The sequence below is a fragment of the Euprymna scolopes genome, chromosome 38 (genome assembly GCF_053919585.1).
Source record: "Euprymna scolopes isolate OS-2025 chromosome 38, ASM5391958v1, whole genome shotgun sequence".
NCBI lineage: Eukaryota > Metazoa > Mollusca > Cephalopoda > Sepiida > Sepiolidae > Euprymna > Euprymna scolopes.
In genome coordinates, this window is record NC_136519.1 from 47806174 (window position 1) to 47833610 (window position 27437).

Below are 27437 nucleotides of genomic sequence, written 5' to 3' on the forward strand. Positions count from 1 at the left end.
GTAGATATGTTTGTTTTATAGATATAAATTTATGTTAGATTTGTAGATATAGGCTGTCGGATTAAAAACTTGGACATACATATCCTTTGAGCTGACAAATCAAACTTTTCTTCTGACCAGCCAATTTTCATTTGTTATTGTTGTACCATGCTATTGATAATAAAATAGCATACTTAGTTTGTGTTTATTCAAAAGAAAATGACTTTGTTTCAACATAGACAATCTATATTATGAACGTACCAACTTGTGAAAAATAAATTAGTGTTTTATAATTTAACGTACACTTTATTTTTTGGCATCATATATGTCTCGTCTTTCTAAAGTTCATAGGCCTCAGTTTCATCATAATAAAGATTGGTTTTAATATTTATGTACGACAAATTAAGGCAAGACAAATGGTTCCTGCTGTTTTTTGTTTTTTGGTTAAAAATCTTTGCAAAAAATAAACAAGTTTTTTTTTCAGATTTGAAGGGAATATTAAAAAAAAAATAATATGAGTCAAACATATGAATATAAAATGTTCCCTTAATTTACTTTTTTAAAATTGTAAATGTTTTTTTGCTTATTTTTGCAGTGTTCTTTTTTATTAAATGTTTACAAAAAAAGAAATAAAAACAAGTGACAATAAAAAGTAAATATATCAACAAATTATTTAATGCTCCCCAAATCTCAGCTCATCAATCTGGAAAAAGAAAAAGAATTTTACAGGAAAAAAAAAGTATAACAATCCGGCTTAATAAAAATCAGTTTCTTCTTGTTCTTAACATAAGAATCCTAGGTTGCTCGAATGACGTGTCTAAATATCACACGAATATAAAATCAGCAGAAGCAGCTATCGTGCATTTGTTGTATACAACAAGTAAAACCTAATAAAGGCGACACGAAACAAAATACATAAAACAAATGGAAAATCCACGTAGGTACATAACGAAATACATTTTAAAGCTTAACATTTTCCTAATGGCATGTACATTAATTTCCATACACTAAACTGGTATTGCTCAAAATATTACATGAGCAAAATACGTTGGTTTTATAAGAAACTAGCAGACCGCCTGATGTTATCCAGTAGTAAAATCTGCTTAAATATATTTTAATCCATCCAGACTTCATATTTATTACTATAGAGCCAATTTCCTGTTGATTATTATATTGTACCCAATATATAATAGTAATATCAAAAGTTTGAAAATAGAAATATGATTTTGGTGCCAACAACTAGAATAGAAAACAAAATATTTCTAGCGATATTCATTACCATTTAACCTAATAACACATGCATATCGAAACTTTACAAATAATGTTGTTCAACATATAGATGTATATTTGCATATGTGTAGAAGATATTATTTTAATTGGAATTCATTATTGAGATGAGTATTATTTATTAATTTATTTATTGCAGACTATTATCCTCATCTTTCTTAGTTGTTGTTTCACAATGTTTCGGCCAACTATACCTCTGGCCTTTGTCAGATGGTAACCGCGATGGCATAGAAACTCTGAATCTCCTGACTGCATTCACTGCCATTACTGCCTTCCATAGTTGTTGTCGTCTCACCACATTTTGGCCAAGTAAGCCTCTGGCTGGCTTTGGGTAGGATTGAAACCGCTTCTTCAGACAATTCTCACCTGGAACCGTAGAGATTCAACGTCTCTATCAACAGCGCCACAGTAGTTTGGTAGAGATCATTCAGCACACACAAACAAACAGGGTCATTTTTATATTAGATAGATAGATAGAGAGATAGATAGATAGATAGATAGAGAGCAGCCTGTTCAAGCTAGACAACTCTTTGAATTGTCACAATGAAATAGTTTGAGCTAATCACAGAGAAAAGAAAAATTAGGCATGATTAATCGCACTCTACCTTGGCCTAACATTCACAGATAATGTAACCTTCGACCTTTTTCAGGTGTATCTTATCGAACTCTTTCATCATAGATAAAGTACTAGGTAAAATTGAGTCTAACTCTTCTGGAATTGAAAGGTTCAATCCTCAGTGCAGGGCGATATTTAAAATGCAATTGCAAATTACTTAGAACTTTTACTCGGTCATGACTGACAGACCGAGAGCATACTACTCCTTAAATTAAATAAAGGTTTACATTCAAAATTTTGTGCAGATTCTCGAGTTTGACAGAAAGATTCCCAAGTTCAACAAGATACACCTGAATGTGGCTGGAGGTTACAACGACCGAAACGCTGTGAAAAAAAGGGTTTTGTTCAAAATCCTGTGCAGATTCTCGAGTTCAACAAGATACACCTGAATGTGGTTGGAGGTTACAACGACCGAAACGCTGTGAAAAAAAGGGTTTTGTTCAAAATCGTGTGCAGATTCTCGAGTTCAACAAGATACACCTGAATGAGGCTGGAGGTTACAACGACCGAAACGCTGTGAAAAAAAGGATTTTGTTCAAAATCCTGTGCAGATTCTCGAGTTCAACAAGATACACCTGAATGTGGTTGGAGGTTACAACGACCGAAACGCTGTGAAAAAAAGGGTTTTGTTCAAAATCCTGTGCAGATTCTCGAGTTCAACAAGATACACCTGAATGTGGTTGGAGGTTACAACGACCGAAACGCTGTGAAAAAAAGGGTTTTGTTCAAAATCCTGTGCAGATTCTCGAGTTCAACAAGATACACCTGAATGTGGCTGGAGGTTACAACGACCGAAACGCTGTGAAAAAAAGGGTTTTGTTCAAAATCCTGTGCAGATTCTCGAGTTCAACAAGATACACCTGAATGTGGTTGGAGGTTACAACGACCGAAACGCTGTGAAAAAAAGGGTTTTGCTCAAAATCCTGTGCAGATTCTCGAGTTCAACAAGATACACCTGAATGTGGTTGGAGGTTACAACGACCGAAACGCTGTGAAAAAAGGGTTTTGTTCAAAATCCTGTGCAGATTCTCGAGTTCAACAAGATACACCTGAATAAAGTTGGAGCTTACAACGACCAAAACGTTGTGAAAATAGCACTTAAGATGAGAACAGTAGTACGAATAATCCAACTAACCCAAACAATGACCATACTAAATACAACATGCATCTATAATAAAAATCTCACCTGCCTATTTAAATATATGTTTGTATGTATCTCTGCGTAAAACTTTCGACAGAAGCATCGGATTTTCACGAGCTTAGTATCATTTTGACGTCTCGGATGACAAATATCGAAAAATTGACCGAAAACATTAATTCTTTTACTCTCAACTGGGCAGTTTTCTCCAAGAAAGGGTCGATTTTTTGCGAGCCATTTTTGCAAGTCATCGTATCGGTTTGATACTTTGTCTAAGTTTAACATTCTGAACTTCCGGTCGCGTTATGGCGTAGCGGTAAGACGTCAGATTTTCTTTCACTTTCTTTTCCGCCTTTGCGTCACGGGTCCGAGCCAGCCTGCCTACTACCATTTTTTTTTTTTTTTTTTTTGCTCAACACACACTGCCGAACACCCAGACAACGCTCTGCACACAGGCTAGTGATATATAATCCATAGATAAAACGACATTTAAAATGGACTTTTATATTATTTTACTTTATTGCTTTTATTGCGGGACCCAGTAACCCTCAGAGAACATCCAATATCCAATTAGTCTTTTAAAGTCTCGGCTGAGCTCCCGTTTTTTGGTGGGCTTTATGCCAATGGCACCAAAAAAGGAAATGCTGTCTTGTTTCTAATAATCTTTGAATTGCCTGGAACCGTCGATTTCTTGGAGACATTTTCTCTTGAGGTGCTGCTTCAGCTGTAAGTGCTTTAAGCGAACATTTTGTATATTTTTATTTGAACAGTGTACTTCTCGCTGTCAGCTTTAATAAACCGTTCACGTCTTTTGTGGCGCCTGCGTCTTTGTCTCTTTTTATCCCGAACGTGGTGCGCTTATTGTCTCACCTGAATGACAATGACATTCTTAATAAACTTATAAGAATTTATAAACAACGCACGACAAATTGAATTGTGGGCGTACTTGGAACTGTTAAGTGCAATTTTCTATTTTCAAATTTTAAACACGAAATAATAATTTAAAAGTCTTTCAGTTGTAAAAAAATAAGTAAGGAAAGGAAACACCTGTCAAATTCGAAGCAATCGAACAACCTTACTATTAGTTGGAACTTAGTTTGGCAAGAATTGTTTTCAAATGATTAAGGTTTACTACTCTTTTTTCTATGTTCATGCTTAAGCTATTCAACTCATGTTTTCTTCCAGTGGAAAAAAAAAAAGCATGGAAAAGAAACACCTGTCAAATTCGAAATAATTGAACAACTTTAATATCACATTTCTGAATTTTTGAGGTGAGGATTGGTTATTCGTATTATTTGGATTCATCGGACCACTGTTCTCATCTTGAGTGTGATTTTTCACAGCGTTTCGGTCGATATAATCTCCGACCTTCTTCAGGTGTTTCTTGTCGAACTCAAGAATGTTTCTATTGAATTTGGATGGAATATCGAGCAAAACCATTTATTTACTTCACGGGGGTAGCATGCTCTTGTTCCATCAGCCGTTCAAATTCCCGAGTTCGACAAGATACACCTGAAGAAGGTCGGAGGTTAGGTCGACCGAAACGTTATGAAAATCACACTCAAGGTGAAAACAGTAATCTGATGAATCCAAATAATACGAACCTTACTATTAATTGGACCTTAGTTTGGTAAGAATTGTTTTCAAATGATACTGCACTCTTCTTTTAGACTCGATATTTTGAAAGTTATTTACATGAAATAGAAACTATGTTCATACTTAAACTATTCAACTAATGTTTTCTTTCAGTGGAACTCTTCATCACCACGTGAATATTTACATATTATTTGGATTCTTCTACTGCACTCATCTCGAGTGTTAGTTTCAAGTTCCCGTCGATATCACCTCCAAACTTCGTCAGGCTTATCTTGTCAAACTCGGGAATCTGCACGGAATTTCGAACATAGTCCTTTATTTAATCTATGGGGGTGGGTAGAATGACAGAAAGATTCCGGATTTTGACAAGATACACCTGAAAAAGGTCGGAGGTTACATCGATCGAAACATTGTGAAAAGAATAGATGAGAGCAATAGTTTGGATAATACAAACTATTAATCCTCATGTAAAAATTTTCAGAAATATTTTTTTTATTGAACTTTGCATCATCGATTTAATTTTTTCTTTTTGTCAACTTGTAATTTTATTCAATATTATCAATGTCTACCCGTTGTTACCCTAATTCAGTAATGTAAGTATTTTATAAGATCTCTTAAGATATTTACAACAAGAACTCGTTTTGTTACCACAACGGAAAATAACTTTTTATTTGTCTATAATTAAATGTAATTATCATGAATACAGCCCATTCTTTTAGGGGTTTCAGTTTATAGAACACATTACTATGGAGCTGCTTCCTTGCAGGCTACATGATCGTCTTCAAATCTATTTTTCAACAAATACTTGTCATAAACCGTTTACATGACTAATCATTTTTTTGTTCTTGTCCTTTTACTAAGAATCCATTCACCTCGTTATCCTCAAATAGCTTTTGGCCTTTTTTTCATTTTCTTTTAATTTCTTGTATTTTTCTTTCCAGGATATGGCCGTTTCTACTGAACATCTCTGGGTGGAGACCAGTGCTTCAGGAGATAGCTGTTACGTAATGGATCCAGACTGCTCAGTAAGTTCTTAAATCTCATTCCATTTCCTTATATAGAATCAGACAAAGGTTATTTAGTATATAAAAAGCAGTTGTCCATGAATGAATGTGCAGCTAAACATAAAAAAACAACGAAACAATGACCCACAAAATTTATACAGGGTGTCCAAAAAGCCACGGAAAGGTTTTGAACTTAAATAAATTCTTTATTTTTTATGATATCTTTCTGTAATTTTAACACAATCTGACTAAGACATTAAGAAAATTTAAAAAAAAAAAAAAAAAAAAAAAAGCCAAAATTCAAACAATCTTTATTTATGATAAATGTCTTAAATTTTGCCCATTTTCAGCTTCGTATATTTGTGCTTTTTCCAAAACATTATTCATGATAGATTGCAGAATCTCTGGATAGCGATTTAACTCCCTTATTTTGTTCCTGATGTTTTCCTTCAATTCTTGCAGGGTTTTGGGGTTTGTTAACATAGACTCTTTCTTTAAGATATCCCCACAAGAAAAAGTCGGGGCTATTCAAGTCTGGAGAACGTGGTGGCCGTTTGACATTACCATAGTGAGAGATATTGTTGTTGCCAATGCATTGCCTGAGAAGCTCCATGGTGTCTTTCGCCGTATGTATATACGTTGCTCAATGCTATACTTATCCATAATCAATTTTCAACATTATTATCAGTAAAAAATTTGAAATAGAGAAAAAAAAAAAAATAATTAAGTGGTAAAATGACAAAGATTTTCAACCCTTCAGTTACTTTTTGGACACCCTGTATGTTATTAATCGGTTGATCGGTTTTGCCATGGATTAATATCTAAAACATTATGAATAAACTGGTCCAGATTGTCGTCGGGTTGGGGGGGGGTCGTATTTTTTCTGCGATTTCAAATATCTACTGGGTGTTCTAGAAGACTTGAAGAAATTTCAAGACCTTATATCTACTGAAAGTGACATGATTTTTAAGTTAAATTCTTTTATTTTGTTTTATGGCCCCGGGCAACGTCGGGTAGCCCTGCTTATATATATATATATATATATATATATATATATATATATATATATATATAATATGAAAAAAGTAAATAAACAACCTTATCAACATCAATAATAAAGACAATGACATTTTGTGTAAAATATAATATTTTAAAAAATTTATTTGCTGCTTGGCAAAAGAAGCAAAACCATTTTGCTTGTGTGTGTGTGTGTGTATATATATATATATATATATATATATATATATATATATTCCAGATTAAAAATATTCAAAAGATTAGAATCATTGACTTCCAACAAGGGTCGTTGATAATGCTCAATCAAAGAGAGCAAATTATAATTTTTTTTTATTTTCTTTGTGTAAATATAGTCATATCTTGCTACGATGTGCAGACTGTTTCGATCATTATTGATCTCATCAGGCAAGAAAAATGTTGAACATTAAGAAAAGTTTAAATACTCTTTTTTAATTTTAGAGGAGGGAATATTTGGCCATGTCTTACGCATAGCATGGTTTAAAGATATTATATATATATATCATCATCATCATCATTATGCAGTCCGTCACACTTGATGATGACTAGTCGGGATCTCAGTGCTTTATCCCTTGGTGTTGGCGTAGTCCTCTTTCTATGTGACATGGTCCAGTCACAGGCACCGCATATTATATATATATATATATATATATATATATATATATATATATATATATATATATATATATGCTGTGTATTTAGGCATTAGTTTTCATTCAGAAAGATATTGTTAAATAGCACGGAGTGTTTTTGCTTAATGATCTTTTGTTGTAACTTTTCCATTTTTTGAATGGCCATTCTTATGTGTCGGCCGAATTTGTGTAGGAAAGTTCCGTAGCCGTTTTCGCCCATCTGTTTATTTTTTGTTTTTAGGCAGTTTTTGATTTCTGTTTTGTTTAAAATCTGGATGCTTTTATATGCATCAGTTCTAATTACATTTAAATTACTTGAAATCGCGAAACGTTTCGTTTGTGAAAAAAAAAAACGTTCTAACGTGTTAAAAACGTGGCTAAAAAAATGTACAATGGTTTAAAATGTGATTTATAAATTGGTATGGAAGTTAGTTTTTTTTTTTAATTTATAAATTTTAATTACATATACATAGATATACATATGTAATCATATACGCGCATACATACAGACACACACACACACATCGGATGGTCACGTACCCAGACACTTTAAAATGTTATTATTGTTTTCAAAAGTTACATTGTTAATTTTTTATTATATATATATATATATATATATATATATATATATATATAAGTAACCTTGTTTGTGTGTGTGTGAAAAGTCTCTATCAAACTCCTCTCAGAATAGACTCGAAATTTTATGTATAAGGGATTTGAACATATGGCTCATTTTTAGCCTGTAAAAATAGCTGCCAAGAGATCAAAATGGAAAAAGAACGGTTGACCTCGAGCATACCTATATACACATTTTTATCTTGAAGCTTAATTTTAAGCTTTTTTATCCATCCAGTGATAGCTTAGACAGTAAGGGTGATGGCTGAAGCGTTACATAACGACTAAGTCTGGAGCACTGACTGTTTTAGTTTTGATGACACTGAAGTCATTTTTTTTTATCTTTTGAAATGACTTACTGTATATATTGCGTACAATATAATAATCAATAGAGAATAATAAATACGAAATTTGCATAAATTAAAATATCATATTTAAGCATATACTAGCGGTAAGTGGTGCCGGCTTTGCCCAGTCGTAAAATACGTTTAAATATGATATTTTAATTTGTCCAGATTTTATTATAGAGTTATGATATCAAAAGTAAACCACGACATACTTCTTAAAAAAAGTATTTGGGTGCCATCCGCTAGAATCGAAACCGAAAGCAAAACTGTAGCATTTAAAGCTGGTAACGTTACCACTGTACCAACGTGACACGGATATGAACTGATTAAAAATAAACTAAGATTTGACCCATTTTTTGGGACCCTTAAAAACTATTTTAACCGACTAAAAACCCATAGAAGAACGGTCCATAAAAATCCAATCATTTGAGGCCCCCTGGCACCACTCTGCGACTTTTAGTTTCAGAAGAGATAGTTTTAAAATATGGAGACAGGCAGACAGACATAGCGAGTTTTATAAATTAGATTACGATCGGACAGTGCCGGGCAGCTTGCTAGTACTATATAGATAAAGTTTCTCTTTCGCCTATATCGATATCAACAAAGCCGGTGTGTATGTACGTACACATTCTTTCAATTGCTAATTCTCTTGAAATTTGGCTTTTGTGAATCATCGGCAAAATTCTGAAATAACGATCGGCCAAAATATTCCTCCAGGCAAAACCACCTGCGTAATAAGGTCTGGACATCCAGCTTCGAATACATAAATTTATACAGGAAACTTATTTCTAAAGACGACATCACAAATACTATGGAGTGTAAGCTGTTCGTCTATCACTTGTGCTTCAAATCATGCAGATTTGGAAGCTGGTCTATAAAAAAACAGTGATAACGTCATGACAGAAGGGAAACGTGATGAGACTGCAAACGTGAGTGAAGATGCCATCCAGCATCATATCTATGTGCACATATGTATAACTGATATTTCTATATTTTATTTATTTTTACTTTACTTATAAAACGATTAAATTACTGTTTTATAAGTAATAATAAAATAAATAAACTATTATTTGTTTATGAGCGATTTTCTAAGAAAAAGCATCTTCCAAGTAGATCTGCTAATTAACGTTCAAATATCGTTTAAAAAAATCAACAAGAAATCTATATGATGATATTTCTATACTTATATATAGAAGACACTTTGTGTGTATGTGAGTTCATTTCCTATGGTCTCCGAAGCTACTGGGCCATTTTTTTTTTTTTTAATTTCACACAAATGTTTTTTTATGTGTCTGGCAGGATTCTTAGATAGCTTTTGTATCAGAATCCTTCCGATTTCCAAAAAATCCAATGAAAGAAGGAACAGTCCGATTTTGACTAATTTAACACTTTTATACAGCCTTACATCAAAAGTGCATTTGAGAAGTTTTATCACCACACAAGCAAAAGGATCCAACATATAAAATCAAGAGTAGGTTCTTTAGTAAGACGGGCGCATTCAAAAATGTTTCGGTTTAGAGCACACTCGAACTATGATACTTAAATTTAAAATATTAATTCAAGTCATTACATAAAAATAATATATTAAAATCAATAGTAGGTTCTCTACAGTGCAATGTAGACTACCTAGGACTAAATCACTATGGGGAGGCGCGTAAACTTCCTTCTGGTATACCAGGGTGGGTTCCTGACTAGAGCTTTGAGTCGATCAATTTGATTGACGATTTTGATGACAATAAAAGTATTGAAAGTGTAGAACATTGGTTGGTTAAGCAACATTGAGTCTGGCCAGTACCAGATGGGTGACCATTTGGGAAGGCTAGGTACTGTATGTACCTTCTGGGAAGGTTGGACATGGGGCCAGCACCCTCACCCCCAAAAAAGAACACGTCGCTATAAAAGAATTTATAAAGTTGTAAATAGCCTATGCCCCTCTAGGAGTTCAAGGCTATGGATGGACTAGTGTATGTATATATATATATATATATATATATATATATATATATATATATATATATATATATATATATATATATATATATATACACGATTATAAAAACTATATTTTTTAATGTACATGCTCAATAAAAACTCATGAATTTTAAAGATTTCCATCTCCTTTTACCAATATTTATTTAAGGAAGAAAAAAAAAATACTTCAGCTGTTTTTTTTTTTTTCCCAAGTGATATAAATTTGTCTCTGATGAGTTATTAGGTGAATTTCCACCATTCAATGAAATACATGTAAGACATACCATATTAACAATAATACACTATGAGTGTGAAGTACGTATGGGACTATTCCAATATTTTTACTGATTCTGTACTAAATTCCTGATTCTGATACAATTACCGATTCTGATCCTTTATAAATATCTAAATATTTTGCTATAAAATTATTTTTTCCCAATTCCCGTAAAAACACGTTAAATGTGCAGACATTTTCTCAAACGTAAAAATACATTTGTGGTGGATGATCTATCGATTTTAGTTTTACTGGTAGTTTAAAATCAATATATATTTACTATTTTATAATTATTACTAGTAATAAACAAGCAAAAAAAACAATTAAAATAATATTTTTGCACTGGAAAATAGGTACACATTTTTTTCGATTACAATACATCCAAATGTTCCGATTTTTCTGATTCTCAATTCCAATTAATCGTCCAAACACTAATATATATATATATATATATATATATATATATATATATATATATATATATATATATATATCCGCAAAAATCAAGACAAAATATAAAATGGGAACATAATATTGTGTATTTTCTTAATCATTACAATTGTTTCATAACCTTTGGAAAATTTTGAATATTATATCATTTAAAAATATTCCAAAATAGTTACTCTTCAGACGGCAACACTAGGTATACATATATGAATACATTCATAATTTTATTTTGAGAGATCAAGTAGTTGGACCTACTTTCAGAAAACTTATATTAAAAAAAAAAAAAAATTATTTTTAGATAGACTTTGAATTTAGTAATATCCCCATTTTCGTATTTCTACTTTTTATATGGTATTTCAACCAATTACCTATTTTAATATTAATTTAATCTTTTGTATGTTTTTTTTTATTTTAATAATTATTTTTCTTCGCAAATATATTTATTTAATTTATTTATATTCAAAATATCAATCTACACCTTCAAATTCTAGTTTCTATTTAGATGTTCCACTACTTCCTCCTCAATTTACAATAGTTTCATATAAACTTTGTTTACATGTTACGATCTAGTAATTAATTTTTGCTTGACGTTATTTATCAAGAAGGAACTGTAATTAAAAGGTTAATTTACATATTATTAATTAAAATTCATCTTCATCCCATACTGATTATGTCAATAATTTAAATTTTAACTGTTCAATTCTGATCATTATCTAAGCATTTTATTATATCTTTCCTTTCTGTTATCATTAGTAACATCTTTATGTTCTAAGGGAGATAACTCTATCTTTTCAATATTTATCAATTTATCGAAATTCTATGAATTCATATTTAATATTTAGACTTTAGTATTTATTAATCACCTTTGTTTAATTCTGAACTTATAGTTCTAGCGATATATTCTTCATAAGAATCTCTGTTCAATTTCTCACTTAGTTTTCTTCAACTTTATACAGGGTTACCCCCCCCCCCAAAAAAAAAAAAAACAAAAGCTAAATGGAGGCCATCTAGAACATATGCTGTAGAACGGAGAAAAAAAAAGGCCAAAGACCCTTGTGTTTTGATGTGATGTTTTGAATATAATAAACTAGTTATGGCCAAAGTTTCATTTCATTCGGACAAAACACTAAGAAACGGGGCCTAATTAGAGTTGGGGCCCGTTTTTTTTTTTTTTGGTCACCCTGTATTTTGATTAAATTTATTTTAATCTATCCTAATCTGTTTGTTTCCATATCTTGCGGTTACTTAATGTTAGTTTTTTTTCTTTCATTCTTGTGTTATTGAAATGACTAAGGTGTTATTTTATTACCTATAACGATTATTAAAATTTAAATTACTTCTATTTCTCCTATTTAGGTTATAATTATTTTATTTTCTACATGTTAAGTTGATGACCTAATAATTTATTTATTGCGCCATTTTAAAATCTTAGTGTTAAATTTAACATTTTCTTTCCACACTTACTTATCCTTTTCTAAATTTATTTTAATCCGGTTTTAGACGTGATAACAGGAATGTATTTCTATGAAGAGAGCTTTGTATAAAATCCAACGTTTTGTTTGCAATTTCCTCTTCAGAATTCACTATCTAGTATGCTTCAAGCAAACATAGATTACATCTTTTTGATTTACTTGGTGTACGCTTTCTATCTTTACCTACTACTGACGATTTTAATTCAAAATCTTTTTTATTCTTATGCAGTTGCCTAACCCAGTCAGCTAATGCAGTTGTGTTCCACTTCGTATTTTTAATAATTATTTTTATTATATCCTTATTTCTATCATTATCCTCGTCCCGATTTGGTTCATTCTCTGGTCCAATTTTAAATGATACAACATGGTTTCGGTATTTGTCCTTAAAAACGCATTTAGTCCACCCTAAGTATATCTTTTTACTATTATCCACCTTAACTTCACATTTGGATACAATTTTAGAAATTAAGCAATTGCCCTCCAATGGACATTAGTTAGGTACTTTACAATTACATTTTCTCTCCAAATTTAGTTCAGCTGATCTAATCCTATTATTATTATTCACAATTTTGTCAATTTTACCATTATTAGAACCTTTTATATAACTTAGATTGGCAGCAATTAGGAATAAAAGTTTAACTGTATTATTATTAATTATTTTACTTTATCTGTTTTCTGACGCGAGTGGGGATGTTCTTATCAATTGTTTTGTAAAACTATTTCGGGATATTATTTTGTATGACCTTCCTTTTGTAAAATGATACGCCTTTTGTAAACAGGAAGTGTCTCTTAGGTTTAAACGTAGTCTTCCATTGTATAAATATCATAACGCTGGTTTTATTTTAAATATACATACTTCTCATTGCTTTTTTTTTTTAACCCAGTAATAGAAATCCCGTTATACCACTCTTGACGACTGACTTTTTTTCTAGGATTGTTTTTAATCATGAATATTAAAAAAAAAAAAAAGCTTTACTAATGAAATGTTGTACTTTCTCAAACACCAGAATATATTTCTAAAACTATTTCTTGATAATGTCTTTGAATGAGATCTAATAATTATTACTATGAGAAGAACCCGTGGAAATTCCACGGTAGTTGAAAAATTTTAAAAAACATACATCAGTAAGAAACTTATCACATAATAAAACAAATACAAGGTGGTTGGACCATATACCATTAAAGACTTAACTAAATCACTTCAGGTCCTGATACCTTGCATCAATTTGTTAAACTGTTCTGATCTTATCCTGATCTCGCAGTATTATGATCATTTTATAATTAATCAGAGGGGACATTTCCAGGGAATTTTGTAATTAATCAGAAGGGACATTTCCAGGGCATTTTATTATAAATCAGAAGGGACATTTCCAGGGCATTTTATTATAAATCAGAAGGGACATTTCCAGGGCATTTTATTATAAATCAGAAGGGACACTTTCAGGGCACTTTATAATTAATCAGAATGAACATTTCCAGGGCACTTTATAATTAGTCAGAAGGGGCATTTCCAGGGCATTTTATAATTAATCAGAAGGGACATTTCCAGGGCATTTTATAATAAATCAGAAGTGACTTTTCCCAGGCACTTTTGTAATGTTAAACCTTGTTACATTAAATACAGTAGTAGAAAAACAAATAATTTTTATTAGCTTTGCGACACCAATTTTTGTGTTTTAGAATATTATTTGGAATATTCCACTTTCCTTTAAAGGGGTGCCCAGAATGATAACGGCCAAAGCGAATTAGCGTAATTATAAATAGATAATTATTTTTTAATACCCACAGACACTAGTGTTTCATAATTTCGGGAATTATCAGTACAGGAAGTCATGATTACCGCCAGGCAGGAGATTTGAACCTGGCCATGAAGCCATCTCTAATTCCATTAGCATGGGACAAACCGTTCGACCAACGTTAACCAAATATAGTTGAAATTAACATTATATAAAGTGTAAATGTCGTGTATGTATGTATGTATGTATGTATGTATGTATATATATGATATACGTTTGAAAGCCAAATTACAACGCAGTGTTATGAAAAATAGACAAATATTTGTTTAAAATTAATATTTCGGAATATTTCGGAGTTATATGCCTTCCTCAGAATTTTATGCATTTTTTCTTTTCTTTTTTCTTTCTTGCCATAAGTTAAAGGTGAAAAAAAAATCCGTTAGTAAAAAGTTTGCATGTTGTCTGTCTGTGGTGTTATTTTAAAATGCTAGAAGAATGCGTTGGCTAACGTGATATTAAAGTCAGGGTTGTGAATTCCGTGATAGAAGCGTTGTAATTTGGCTTTCATACGTATTTTATTTTAAACTTCAATCAACGCTTCTATCACAATTCACAACACTGACTTGTATGTATGTGTGTATATATATATATATATACAGGGTGACCCCAAAAAACGGGCCCAGACTCTAATTAGGCCCCATTTCTTAGTGTTTTGTCCGAATGAAATGAAACTTTGGTCATAACTAGTTTATTATATTCAAAACATCGCATGAAAACACTAGAGTCTTTAGCCTTCCCCCCCCCGTTCTACAGTATATGTTCTAGATGGCCTCCATTTAGCTTTTGTTTTTTTGGGGGGGTCACCCTATAATATATATATATATATATATATATATATATATATATATATATGAGAGAGAGAAATAAAAAAGAAACAAATCAACTTATATGTCCATTAACGTTTCGTTTTTTATGTTTTTATTTCGAGATTTCATCTGGAAGAAGTTTCAAAATAAAGACGAAATGTTGATGAACACATAACTTGGTTTGTTCCTTTTTTATTTCGGTATTTCGTCATAATAGTATTTCCATTATTCTCATATATATATATATATATATATATATATAAAAATATGTTAGGGGTGTGAGTTCCGTTATAGAAGCGTTGATTTACTTTGAATAAAATGAAATATGCATCAGGTGTACTTGGAACACACACACACACACTCAGCTTTATATATATATATATATATATATATATATATATATATATATATATATATATTGTACAGTATATGAGAAAGATATTAATGTATATTGTTAAAGTGTGGAATATTTATATAATAAAGGTAAGATGAAAAAATGTTTCTCGCTTAAACTGATTTTTTTATTACTCTACATAGTTTACAATAAAAATAAAATCGTGTATCTGCGATATATACGTGTGTGTGTGTGAATTGTTGAAAACCGCCTGGAAAAGGTTAGAGAAAAAAAATTGTATGATTCCATTAGGATAACACGAGATATTCCTGTTGTGACTGGAATTGGTTCAGAAATTAGTGGGGCTCATCCACCATGATTCCTCAGAGATGTGGCATTTGGATAACCACTTATTCCATTCCACTTTTTACAGAATTCTATTTTAATGCAAAAAAAAAAATAATAATAAATAAATAAATAAAATAAGCATAAAATTAATAAAAATATTGTCCACCGTCAAAGAATACAAAATGCACTTAGTAATGTTTGTGGCATAAACACACTTTTTAGAATTATAAAATTTCCTGTAAAATGTGAGAAAAAAAAAAGAATTGTCTTATAAAAAAATTCTTCGTGGTTGTATATTCAATATGAAGTTATTCCATAATATACTACTGAGCAACAATTTTAGTCACTTAATCTAAATTTATTAGTCTGGAACTTCATGCTTCCCGTGACTAAAAGCTTCAAGATGTTTTTATTTTCTTTTTTATCGTTATCCAAGGGGTAACGCCATTAAATAAGATACCTGGAATTCCGGACAGAACTTGTTCTTTTTTTTTTTTTTTTTTTTTTTTTATTTTTCACCGAATTTTTACAGTCACTATTTATTTGCCTTCCCACAAAGGCAGAGTTTGACACAAGGTCGGTTTTTAACGGGGAGAAAATAAAACACTTTAAAAATTGCCACTAAATTTTATTAGGACAAAAATTAAAATCGCCCCAGTTGAGGAAGTTCCTTACTTTACCACGACCACGTTTGGAAATGCAATTACGAAGTAATTAAGACTTCAATCCGTCTGTGACTGATAAGATGAGAACAAGCTACCCAAGGTTAGATAAAGGGCCCCATTCATAATTCTATACAGATTCAAGAGTTTGAAGTACTTTAAGAAGATTGAGTGCTATATTGGTCAAAATGTGAGACCAACATCCAAGATAAGAACAGTAGTCTGAATAATACGAAATTATCAATCCTTATCCAACAAATTCTGAAACGGACACTTGATTATTATGTGGTTGCCAGAGCTGCAAAGTTGGAAGGTATGTGGGAATTGAAATTCCCAGGCTAACTCGATTATTACCCTTTAACTCTGGTAGCTAGAGAGCGACACAGCCACGTCACTTCCTGTTCTGTATATTTCTATCTCTTTTTGCTGGACCCTCAACCAGTCAACATGTGACGAAACGCGCTTTGGTTGGCATGGCCAACCAACCAGCCCTCCTGATTAATCAGCCCTCCTGACTAACCAGCTCTCCTGACTAACCATCCTAGCCTCTCATCAAAATGCTTTGCAAGTTACGTTACTTAATCTTTTCTTTTCACCAACGAACTCTTATTCTTACTCTCTCTATATTCATTTCGTCACATGTATATTTATGTAAATAAATCTACATTCGTTCATTAATGTATATCGGTATGTTTCATCTTTATTATGCGACCCTTGTTTCTCAATCACTTACCATTCATTAACATCGCATGAGGATGGGATCGTCAATTACATAAACAGGCCATCTTGTCCTCAACAGATATAACAATTCGACTCTCAGGATTAAAAGCATTTCAACTCAAATTCTAGAATTTGTGGCCCGTTATTTTAAAGTCTTTTAATATTCAGGCTATCTTTTGATTCTCGAGAGGATAAAATATGAGATTCTTAATTCTGACTCCAGGCTTTTTTAAGATTCAAATTCCAACTCCTTTCAAAACTTGAACTCTGTAACCTTGATAATGACATCACTAAAAGAACAAATAGTGCCACAATGTTTTATAGTTAAGTAAGAGACAGGAAAAAAAAGAAATAAATAACAAAGAAAAACAAAACAAATAATAGTAAACAATTCTGTTTTTATTTTTAATTAAAAATAGTGAAAAACAAATAAGACCTAAAAATATGGAGACAAACTAAAAAAAAATATTTTAAGCCTCATTTGAATTGGAAACTTGGTTAAATTTCAGAAGAGTTTCCGATAGCTAGCTATTTTGTATAAGTCCTGGAAATGGAAAATTTTCAGTGGGTAGCTGTTCTGTACAGGTCCTAGACTTTATAATTTTGCAGGCAAGGAGCAGAAGATATTTTTCGTGTTGACACAAAAAAATTATGTGCTGGAATGCTAAAGATTCAATATTTTTTATGGAGCAATTCTGGCTTCTGATTGGTTGCTAGCAGAACGTGGCTCCATTTGATTAGTCAGTTCTTATCACCAGTGTCTATAAATAGAACCTTCCAATTTTTGGTGAGCATACTCTCCTCTTTATGTTAAAATTATTACAACAGTTTAGAAAAAAAAAGGCATTGTGTTTTAGCATTTAGGGGAGTAGAAAGGATCTATTCGCAGCCACATAACTCTTACTTCCTTTATTTTGTCTTTTAATCCTTACATTCCATGACTGATCTTTCTGACAAAGGGGAAAGAATTGCTTTTTTTCTGGATCAGAATCTATTTATCTAACACTTACTGTTGGCTACTTTTTTACCCTGAACTAGTAACGTTTTTTTTTTTTAACTCTTTACAGGAAGTAGCTTCATGCCTTGTATGGAGTGGGTTTCATAAAAAATGACTATGAAAGTATTGCACCATAAAAACAGGTCAAATTTTTTGTTTGTCAATTTGTTCCAAATGTACAGGAAAAATTAAAAACAAAAACAAAAATGCATCTTCCAACTTAGAAATTTAAAGGTGGGGACCCAAATAAAATGATATTTCGAATTAAACCCGACCGACTGATCAAAATGCACTTCCAAATAATAGGGTGATGAACCGATTAATATGTTATTTAACACTTAGACAGTGAAGGACCGGTGAAGACTATTTTAAGCTTATAGGGTGACTGACTGATAAGAACACTATTCCAAATTTAATCCTGATAGACTGATGAAAATGTTATGTTTACTTTAAATGATGAAGATACTATTTAAGACTTTAGTATGACAGACCACAGAAAATTGCTATTGGTAAAGTAGCTTATTTTTCTTTGATGAATTGTTCAAGTATATATTTAGTTTTATCGCTTGCTGCTTCCAGATCAAGCTGTGTGAAGATACTGGCTTGCTGACCTAAAATGCACCAAACATTTGTTATTTTTTCTTCTTTTCCCTTTGCTAAACTCAACCATGTTCTGCAAAATCAAAAGTAAAAATAATTTCTTAGTTACCATTACTCTTATGTTCATTTTGACTCAGAGTGGCAATATCCTAGTGCTACCAGATCAGGCGGTCTGAAAATACTGAGTTCTTGACGAAAAAAAGAATTATACTAAACATTGAGTTCTTTTGTCTTTCCCTTTGCAAAACTCAATCATGTTCTGCAAATTCAAAGACAAAAGTGTTTACTATAAAACAACCTATCCAAACATTTAAAATAAATATTTGAAGATATAAAGAAATTGAAGCACAAAAAATTTTACCAAAATTACCTGATTAGACATTAAATAACGTGAAAATGGTTGATATGCCGTAAAACAAAACAACCAAACCAAACATTTTGAACAAATATTTGAAGATATAAATAACTTGAAGCCTAAATCCTTTTTCTAACATTACTGGGTTCGAAATTAAATAACCTGAAAATGGTTGATATGCCATAAAACAAAACAACCAAACCAAACATTTTGAACAAATATTTGAACTTGAAGCCTAAATCCTTTTTCTAACATTACTGAGTTCGAAATTAAATAACCTGAAAAGGAGTTGATATGCCGTCAAACAAAAGAGCCAATTAGTTTCATTAATAGATGACCCAATAAAGGGTTTATGTTTCATGAAGCAGTGTAACATTTTTGCTTGTAAAATTTTTTGTTGATTTTATAAAAACGTATTTTTTGTTTTTAACAAAACATCTTCATAGTCTGCCGAGCATCATCAGATCATTTAAGAAATGGCTATTTTCATGACGAACGCAAAATATTTATTATCTTGCTGATCTGGTAAAAATAAAAGATGGCGACGAACAAAGAAAAACGGTTTATTTTTTATTTTTTCTTTTGTGTTTAGTCATGATGATGATGATGATGATCTTTTTTTTTTAGGTTTTAGTTTTTTTAGTTTTGTCTTTTTTTCCCTTGCTTACTGGCCTCGACTTATTGTTTATGTTTTCTTTTTTCCAATGGCCATCTTGTGAAGCCAAGCATATTAAACTTGTCCTCCCTCAATACCCACCATAATGGTCGAACAAAAACTTATCTTCCTTCCTTTTTATCAGCTCCGATAGCTTGGAAATAGCAACGTAATCTCCGGAATTATCCGCGTGTATCAAAATATTTTGCTTTTTATCAAGATTATGTCTTCCTCAAGTCAGCAATGTGCAATTCAAATCATATCGATCGTGTTTATTGTTGGGCATTTTCAGAATATAAATTTTAGATGTTTTTTTTTTGTGTGTGTGTGTGTGTGTGTGTGTTTGTGTGTGTGTTGTTTTTAATGATTATCAAATTCAATGCTAAACTGAAATATATAGATTTTAAGATTGGAGGTCGTACTCGTATTTTGCCAATTAAAAAATACCTTTAAAATCCTCTAAAATTTTCGAATTAATTAATGTTTAATACCAATTGTAAAAATTTCTCAAAATTCAAAGGTTTCTGCATTTTGCACTAAATTCCTCCTCTTTTTGCCCCCCCTCCTTCATATAAAGCTAAATTCATCTAAATTACCGACCCTTAAACGTAGTAATTGTTTTCCAAATTTCAGAATGATCAGTTAATTAGTTTAGGGCTGGATCCTATACATAGAAGTATACTAGCAAGGAGGCACGACGTTGCCCATGATTGAATGATGATCAACAAATGTTTCACATTCCTATATTTTTATTATCATAGAAATCGATGAAATCGCTCATTTTTCAATCCATTTCCATTGATTTTCTGCTCTAGTTAGGGACCCATCGCAGTGCACCAGGACAAAGTTTCACATACCTCCTTGCAATGACTTTGTCCACGATACATTGTAGTCTACATTGTACTGTAGAGAACCATCTGTTGATTTTATAAAGTTTTTTTTTTCATATATAGTGGCTTGAATTTAAGTTTAAAATTCAAAAGTCAAATATAATGCTTCAGTTGTGCTTTAAACAGAAACATTAATTTCAAACGCGCCCTTGTCATATTAAAGAACCTACTGTTGAGTTTATATGTCAGGCCTTTGGGCTTGTATGGTAATAAAACTTCTCAAATCCATTAGTGATGTCAGACTGTGTAAGGTGTTAACTTTGGTCATAATCGCCTGTTCTTTCTTTCATTGGATTATTGCGATTATCGGTACTTATCGAAGACGTTCGGGTACAAAACCTATCAAAGAACACTGCCAAGCACATAAAGTACCTTCATGTGGAATTTCATAAAAATCGACTCAGCAGTTTTTGAATCCATAGGGAACAAACTCTCTCTCTCTCTCTCTCTCACACACACACAACGTTCCTTTTATATAATACTAGCAGGGAGACCCGATCTTGCCCGGGATGAAATGATGATCAACAAATATTTCAAACGCCTATATTTTTAGTGTCATCGAAATCCGTGAAATCGCCAGAGAGGAAGCTTCACATGCCTCCATGCAGTAACTTAGTTCAAAATATATGTTATTCTACATTGCAGTCTAGAGAACCTACTGTTTCTTTAATAAAATTATTTTATATTATTTTTAAATTATTTTATATAAACTTCTATAAACTTCTTTCCAGTAAACGAAAAAAAAAAAACATTAAGAAATTTACATGCAGGGTTTGAACTTACAGACCACTTCATGCAAACAAAAACCAAAAAAAAAACACGTAACTTTTTCAAGTTTTATACAATTCTTTGCAGTTAATGAAAAAAAATGAAGAAATTTATGTGCGGAGTTTGAACTTACAGCCCACATCATGAAAAAAAAAAAAAAAAAATGTTATCAACTTACACACAGTAGAATTTACACAGCCCGTTCTTCTATCATTGTTGCTAAGTGACGAGATGGAAAATAGTTTTACCGATGATAAATTAAAATAACAGTTTCGATTATCGATTATAATCGGGGGTATTCTGAAACAAAACTTAACTAAGATCACTCCCAGACTTATACACTAAAGTTCTGTAAATTTTAAAGAAAATCTATTCTGTCATTTTGGAGTCCATAAGGAACGAACACACACACACACACACACACACACACACACACACACACAAAGTTGCATTTATATAATTGTAGAGATATGTAATATATATAGAGAGAGAAGAGATAGGGATAAATATATATATATACTTAACTTTATATAGTCTTGTGGAATCACCTTGATTTAACAAACTTTTAGACTGGCCTGAAATAGAAGACTTGCATCAAATCCATTGCCAAGATTGCTGAAAAAAAATGGTTGGATCATTCTAGCGCTCCAGAAGATATCTCATTCCTGGCATGATTTGCTATATTTGTATAAAATCCAAATATGTTATAAGATGGAGTACTGTTGCCACCATATGGGGACGAGTTGTTCATGGCAACCTTTCCTGCCTTAACAGGGTACAAACCAGCTTCGAAATCTAGTGGGGAATGTTCTTTTCTCCTTCCTAATAACTCTTTCTCATGAAAGAGACGCTGAGGGTCTATTCTTGCTCTGTCGTTATTTTATGGCAGGTGCTTAACTGAGTTTCAATATATAGCCTCCCTCTCACCTCTGTAAAATATTTACAACAAACAGTCGTCGAGCTACAACCACTGTCTACAATTTCCCTTATTCTCTATCTGTCTATCTGTGGCTAAAATTCAATAAAAATTCTATGAGGAAATTTTCTTTCTTATAACTGCGCACCTGTGTAACACAATAACCGTCGGGCTGCTTCTTACCTGACTATAGTATGGTTGTCATCAAGTCTAATGTAAACAAATTCTTGTTGATTTTTCTTCTTAAATAATCACATGCTGACGAATTTCTACTTTTATCAATCACCACAGGTTTGTCTCACCGTCCACCTGACATTTCTTATATCTTAAACCTCTAGTGGCTTTTCAGCCTTGTTAAGTGATGACTCGTTTAAAAAAATATATATTTATGGTTTAATGTTATCATTGGAATAACTGTAATCGATAATACATGTCACGGATTATGTTTACAGAATCATTTGAAATTACAAATACAGGGTGCAAGGATGAAATTGTCGCCCTAGAAAAGGTGACATGATTCCATTTCCATTTGATGAAACCCAGTTTTTTTATTTATTTTTTTTTGTTGCAGACTATCTACTTTATAATTGTACAAATCCCAAGAGCAATAGGAGCCTTCTATTGTGTCTGAAAGTGACAAAATGTTCAACAAACGAGATCAGAGATGCACCGCTGTACAACTCATGCCCGCTACCGATCCAAGTTATGACAACAGGACCATTGCCAGCACCCTAAAAATGCATCGCTGGATTGCGATAAATAACAGAGACGTGCCCAGGGTAATGAAAACAAAGTTTCTGGCCACGGTTATGGTCTTTGGTGTGGTTTCAAGTGAGGGCTACATCATGCCACCTCATATCTTCGAAGTCAGATTGAAAGTCAACACCAAAGTGTACCTGGATGTGCTGTAGAGTGTGGTGATCCTCTGGTGTAATCAGGTGGCCGCTGGCAGACCCTGGATGTAGCAGCAGGACTCGGCGCCAGCGCACATCCAGAATTAGCTTCAAAAGGAGTGCTACAACATTGTACCCTTCTTTCACTGTCCCTCCCCCTTCCCTAACCTGAACCCATAGGACTACTTCGATTGGTCATACGTTGAGAACATCACCAACATGACCTCCGAAAACACTAAAACCAGCCTGATCGCCACCATCCGTTCCATATCCGCCATCTGTCATATGTTCCACAGGCGGGCAGTTCTAGGAAAGAAGCTGTGTTCATGGAATCTGCATTTAAGTTTAGGCACAGATAGAGAGTGGGGGAAATTGTTGATGGTGGCTGTAACTAGTTGAATGTTTTTGGGAAAGTTTTGCAGGGGGGGGGACTATATTATCAAGAATAATTTAGAATTACCAATATATATTGTGTTTTTGTTTCTGTCCCATCGACGAGATGTTACATCCCTCTGCCTGTTCTACAAATACTTTAATACTGCAAACACTTGTACCTCCCCGACGTAACTACCCCCGACAAACCCGACAAGCTACTAAGTCTCATCCCTTTACAGTAGAGATCCCTAGGTGCAAGAAAGCCTTTTACTCCAATAGTTTCTTCCCCAGAACTGCGGGTCTTTGGAACTCCCTTCCGGGATTCTGCTTTCCCAACTGCAATGATATGCAGAAGTTCAAGTGTAATGTTAACAAACATCTTTCTACTCTTCTCCCCTCATAATGACCCCGCTAATTAATTCCCTAATAGTAGCCCCCTGCTTCAAAGTGGCACTGTGCCTTGTTTGGGGTGAAAATTGAATAAAAAAATTTAAAAAAAAAAAAAAATTTCCTGAAAAGGTTTGATAAATCAATAGAAACTGAAAAGATCTCGTTATTTTTTTTAATTTTTATTTTTGTCGTGAGGAGCACAGCTAAAATGTTATGTAATCGTTTTAGCAAAAGGAACGTTATATTTTTAGAGTTGAAAGTCAAATTTAGAATGTTCTGCCTGACACAAATGTTTATGAAGGAATTTATTCCGATTATAAACTTCTCTCCAAGAATTGTTCTAATAACAAAACAGAATTATAAAAGAGTGGAATGAAAATAATGTGTATCTCCGAAAATAGCCATCTTATTGTCGTTTACTTCAAAAGTTATATTTGAAGCAGAGGATAATTTCATCTAGAAAAAAAACAAAAAAAAAAACGGTTTCACATCAACAAGGATTTGGTACGTGAAAGAAATCTCTCAAGAGAGAATATTCAAAATATTAAAGAATATATATATATATATATATATATATATATATATATATATATATATAAATAAAGATGAGTAATAAAAGTTATATATAATATAATTATATCATCAGAACTGTAAGGGAAAATTAAGAAAAAAAACTTTTTATGCCATTTCGAAGCTTTTTTTTTTTTTTTTTTTTTTTTACATGGAGGTCACCACTTATCAAGGCCCAGAAGCCACTCGGGGATAAGGGTTATTGCGTGTACAGTAATCAATGGGATAGTGTTGCAGTATTTGTTAGTATTGGAGATTTGGTAAAGTGTCATTACTTAAGGGGGCGGTTCATCAGGAATTTGTTTATGTTGGACTTGAAGACATCCAAGTTGAAGTCAGGTGGGAAACAGGCAAGCGGTAGAGAGTTCCACAGGCATGCAGTTTTAAGAAAGAAGCTTTGTTCATGGAATCTACGTTTTGATTTAGGCACAGATAAAGAGTGGGGAAAATTATTGACAGTAGTTTCAGCTAGACGGGTGTTTACCGTGAAAGATTGGCGAGGGGAGATCAGAGATTGGAGCTCAGACGAGCACTTGCCATGGAAATAACGATAAAACAAGGATAGGCTCGCAACGTCTCCTCTGTGGGAGAGAGGTTGCAGGGAAGAGATAACTTTTTCTTTTTGTTCTGATGATATAATAAAGTTATATATAACTTTAATATATCATCTTCTATTTTAGTGTTTGCTCCTCTTAATATTTTGATAAGTTTTGCTTTTTTAAAGATTTACTCTTTAATAGCATAATTATATATATATATATATATATATATATATATATATATATATATATATATATATATATATATATTATTCATAATATAAAAATTGGCTGAATCTATCTAGATTTGAAATTGGGACCCCATAGGTAGAAACCTAAACCTCTAACCCTGGGCTATCTCGTGCGACTGCTAGATGTATCACGTTTTTATGCAGATGCCATTTATCTGTTTTTGTTTGCAAATCGGATTATTTATACTAAAGTGCATTTTTACCTAAATGCGAGTTGGGATTAATTTTCCTTTTTACCAATATAATGTTCATATATATATATATATTTCCTCAAAACTTCTGGCTTTGATGGAGGAGAAACTAAAACTTGTTGCTATGGTTTCAAATGATCTTAAATAACAACAAGGAGAGACTTGATTCCAAATATTTCTCATATGTTATATATCTCCTTTTTTGGAAATAGGGTATGATTATGAGTAGATCAGTGTGAAATTTACTTTATGTATGAAAACCAAAGAAGGGAGATATAACACATGAGAAATATTTGGAATGAAGTCTCCTCTTGCTGTTATTTCAGATCATTTGAAACCATAGCAACAAGTTTTAGTCTCTCCTCCATGTTATATATATATACATATGGACGTTATATGAAATTATATGTATATATCAACATTTTATAATTAGTGGTCTAACAAAGCTACAGGCGAGACAACTGAAGCTACCTGTCAGGACACGATATATGCCAATGTAGGCAAATTTTGGCATATTTTATTAGTTTGAAAATATAGGTTCTTTTTAATAATTTTCATAAGATTTTTACCATCGAATAGTATTATAATCTTCAAAAAGCCTGCAAATTTTCTTATAGTTTTATCCTATAGAACCAAAGACATGAACATTTCAATATTCAATTTAGCTACAAAAATAGATATATGCATATATATATATATATATATATATATATATATATATATATATATATATATATATATATACACCACCATTTTTAGCAATTTTATAAATTCCAAATCTCAGTGAGTATTGATCAGAATTTAAAAAATGAAGTCTCATTGGAAAGGTAATGACCTGAATTGTGTAGTGGGCTTATTTGATAATAAAATTTGCAAGCAACACCCAGTAACCATGGTCTGACCCATGATAAGCAAGGGTAGGGGTAGAACACACCCATGAAGATTTTTAGAATGATTTACAGATATTTCCACCTCTTGGAAACATGTCACCAAAATGAACTGCAAAAACGCTTTTATGCATTTTAAATATATTTTAAGTATTTTAGATTTTGAATACTTTCTAAGGAGAACACTTCACAGACTGTTCGAAACGCGTTAAAAAATTATTTGAGTGATCTAAATAATTAAAAAATGAAAATATGAAATAATAAAATAATTTTTAAAAATACATAACAATTGTTGGTGACCTCACTCATTTAAATATACATCTTTCTTTCGTTGGAATTTCTCAACTCATTTTATATATATATATATATATATATATATATATATATATATATATATATATATATATATATATATATATATATTGTTCATATATATGCTTGCTAGAACTAAGACCTTCACATGTTTAATGCAAGAGCTGGAGTAAGCTGATGACAACGCCACCCCAGGTCAGACTGCACAAGCCCTTCAGTCACTAACAGATGCATGCAATGCAGCCTACAAACTTCTGGTGATGCAGGTCAATACAGAAAAGACCAAAACACTAGTTCAACACCCACCTGGACCCATGCTCCCTAATACCAACACTATTGTAAATGGCCAATCACCAGAGGAAGTTGACCAGTTTCCTTACCTAGGGAGCATCATAACATCTTCTCCCACATGTAAGAAAGATTTGGAAAACAGGATCAGAGCAGCCCACTCTGCCTTTGATCGTCTCAACAGCCGTGTATTTAACAACCACGCACTGAAATTGGCCACTAAAATCATGATCTTCAAGGCAGTAGTACTCTCAACACTTCTTTATGCTTGTGAAACATGGACCTTATACAGAAGCGATACAAAGGACCTGGAACGCTTCCAGCAACACAAGCTGAGGCAAATTTTGCATATCACCAGGGAGAACCACACCGCTAACTTGGAAGTACTGAACAGGACTGAAATGACCAGTGTTGAGGCAACCATCATTTACCATCGCCTCCGTTGGGCAGGCCACATCAGTAGGATGTATTCTTTCGGACT

General features: G+C 32.3%; 1 protein-coding gene across 1 annotated transcript in view; it reads left to right on the forward strand.

The window, feature by feature from the left end:
* Positions 1-27437, forward strand: part of LOC145263137 (diacylglycerol kinase zeta-like) — a 1403365-nt gene that overhangs the window by 646884 nt on the left and 729044 nt on the right. The window contains exon 3 of the mRNA XM_080120103.1: positions 5558-5641. Within this exon, the coding sequence (XP_079976229.1) occupies positions 5558-5641 (84 nt within the window). The remainder of the gene's footprint in view (positions 1-5557; positions 5642-27437) is intronic.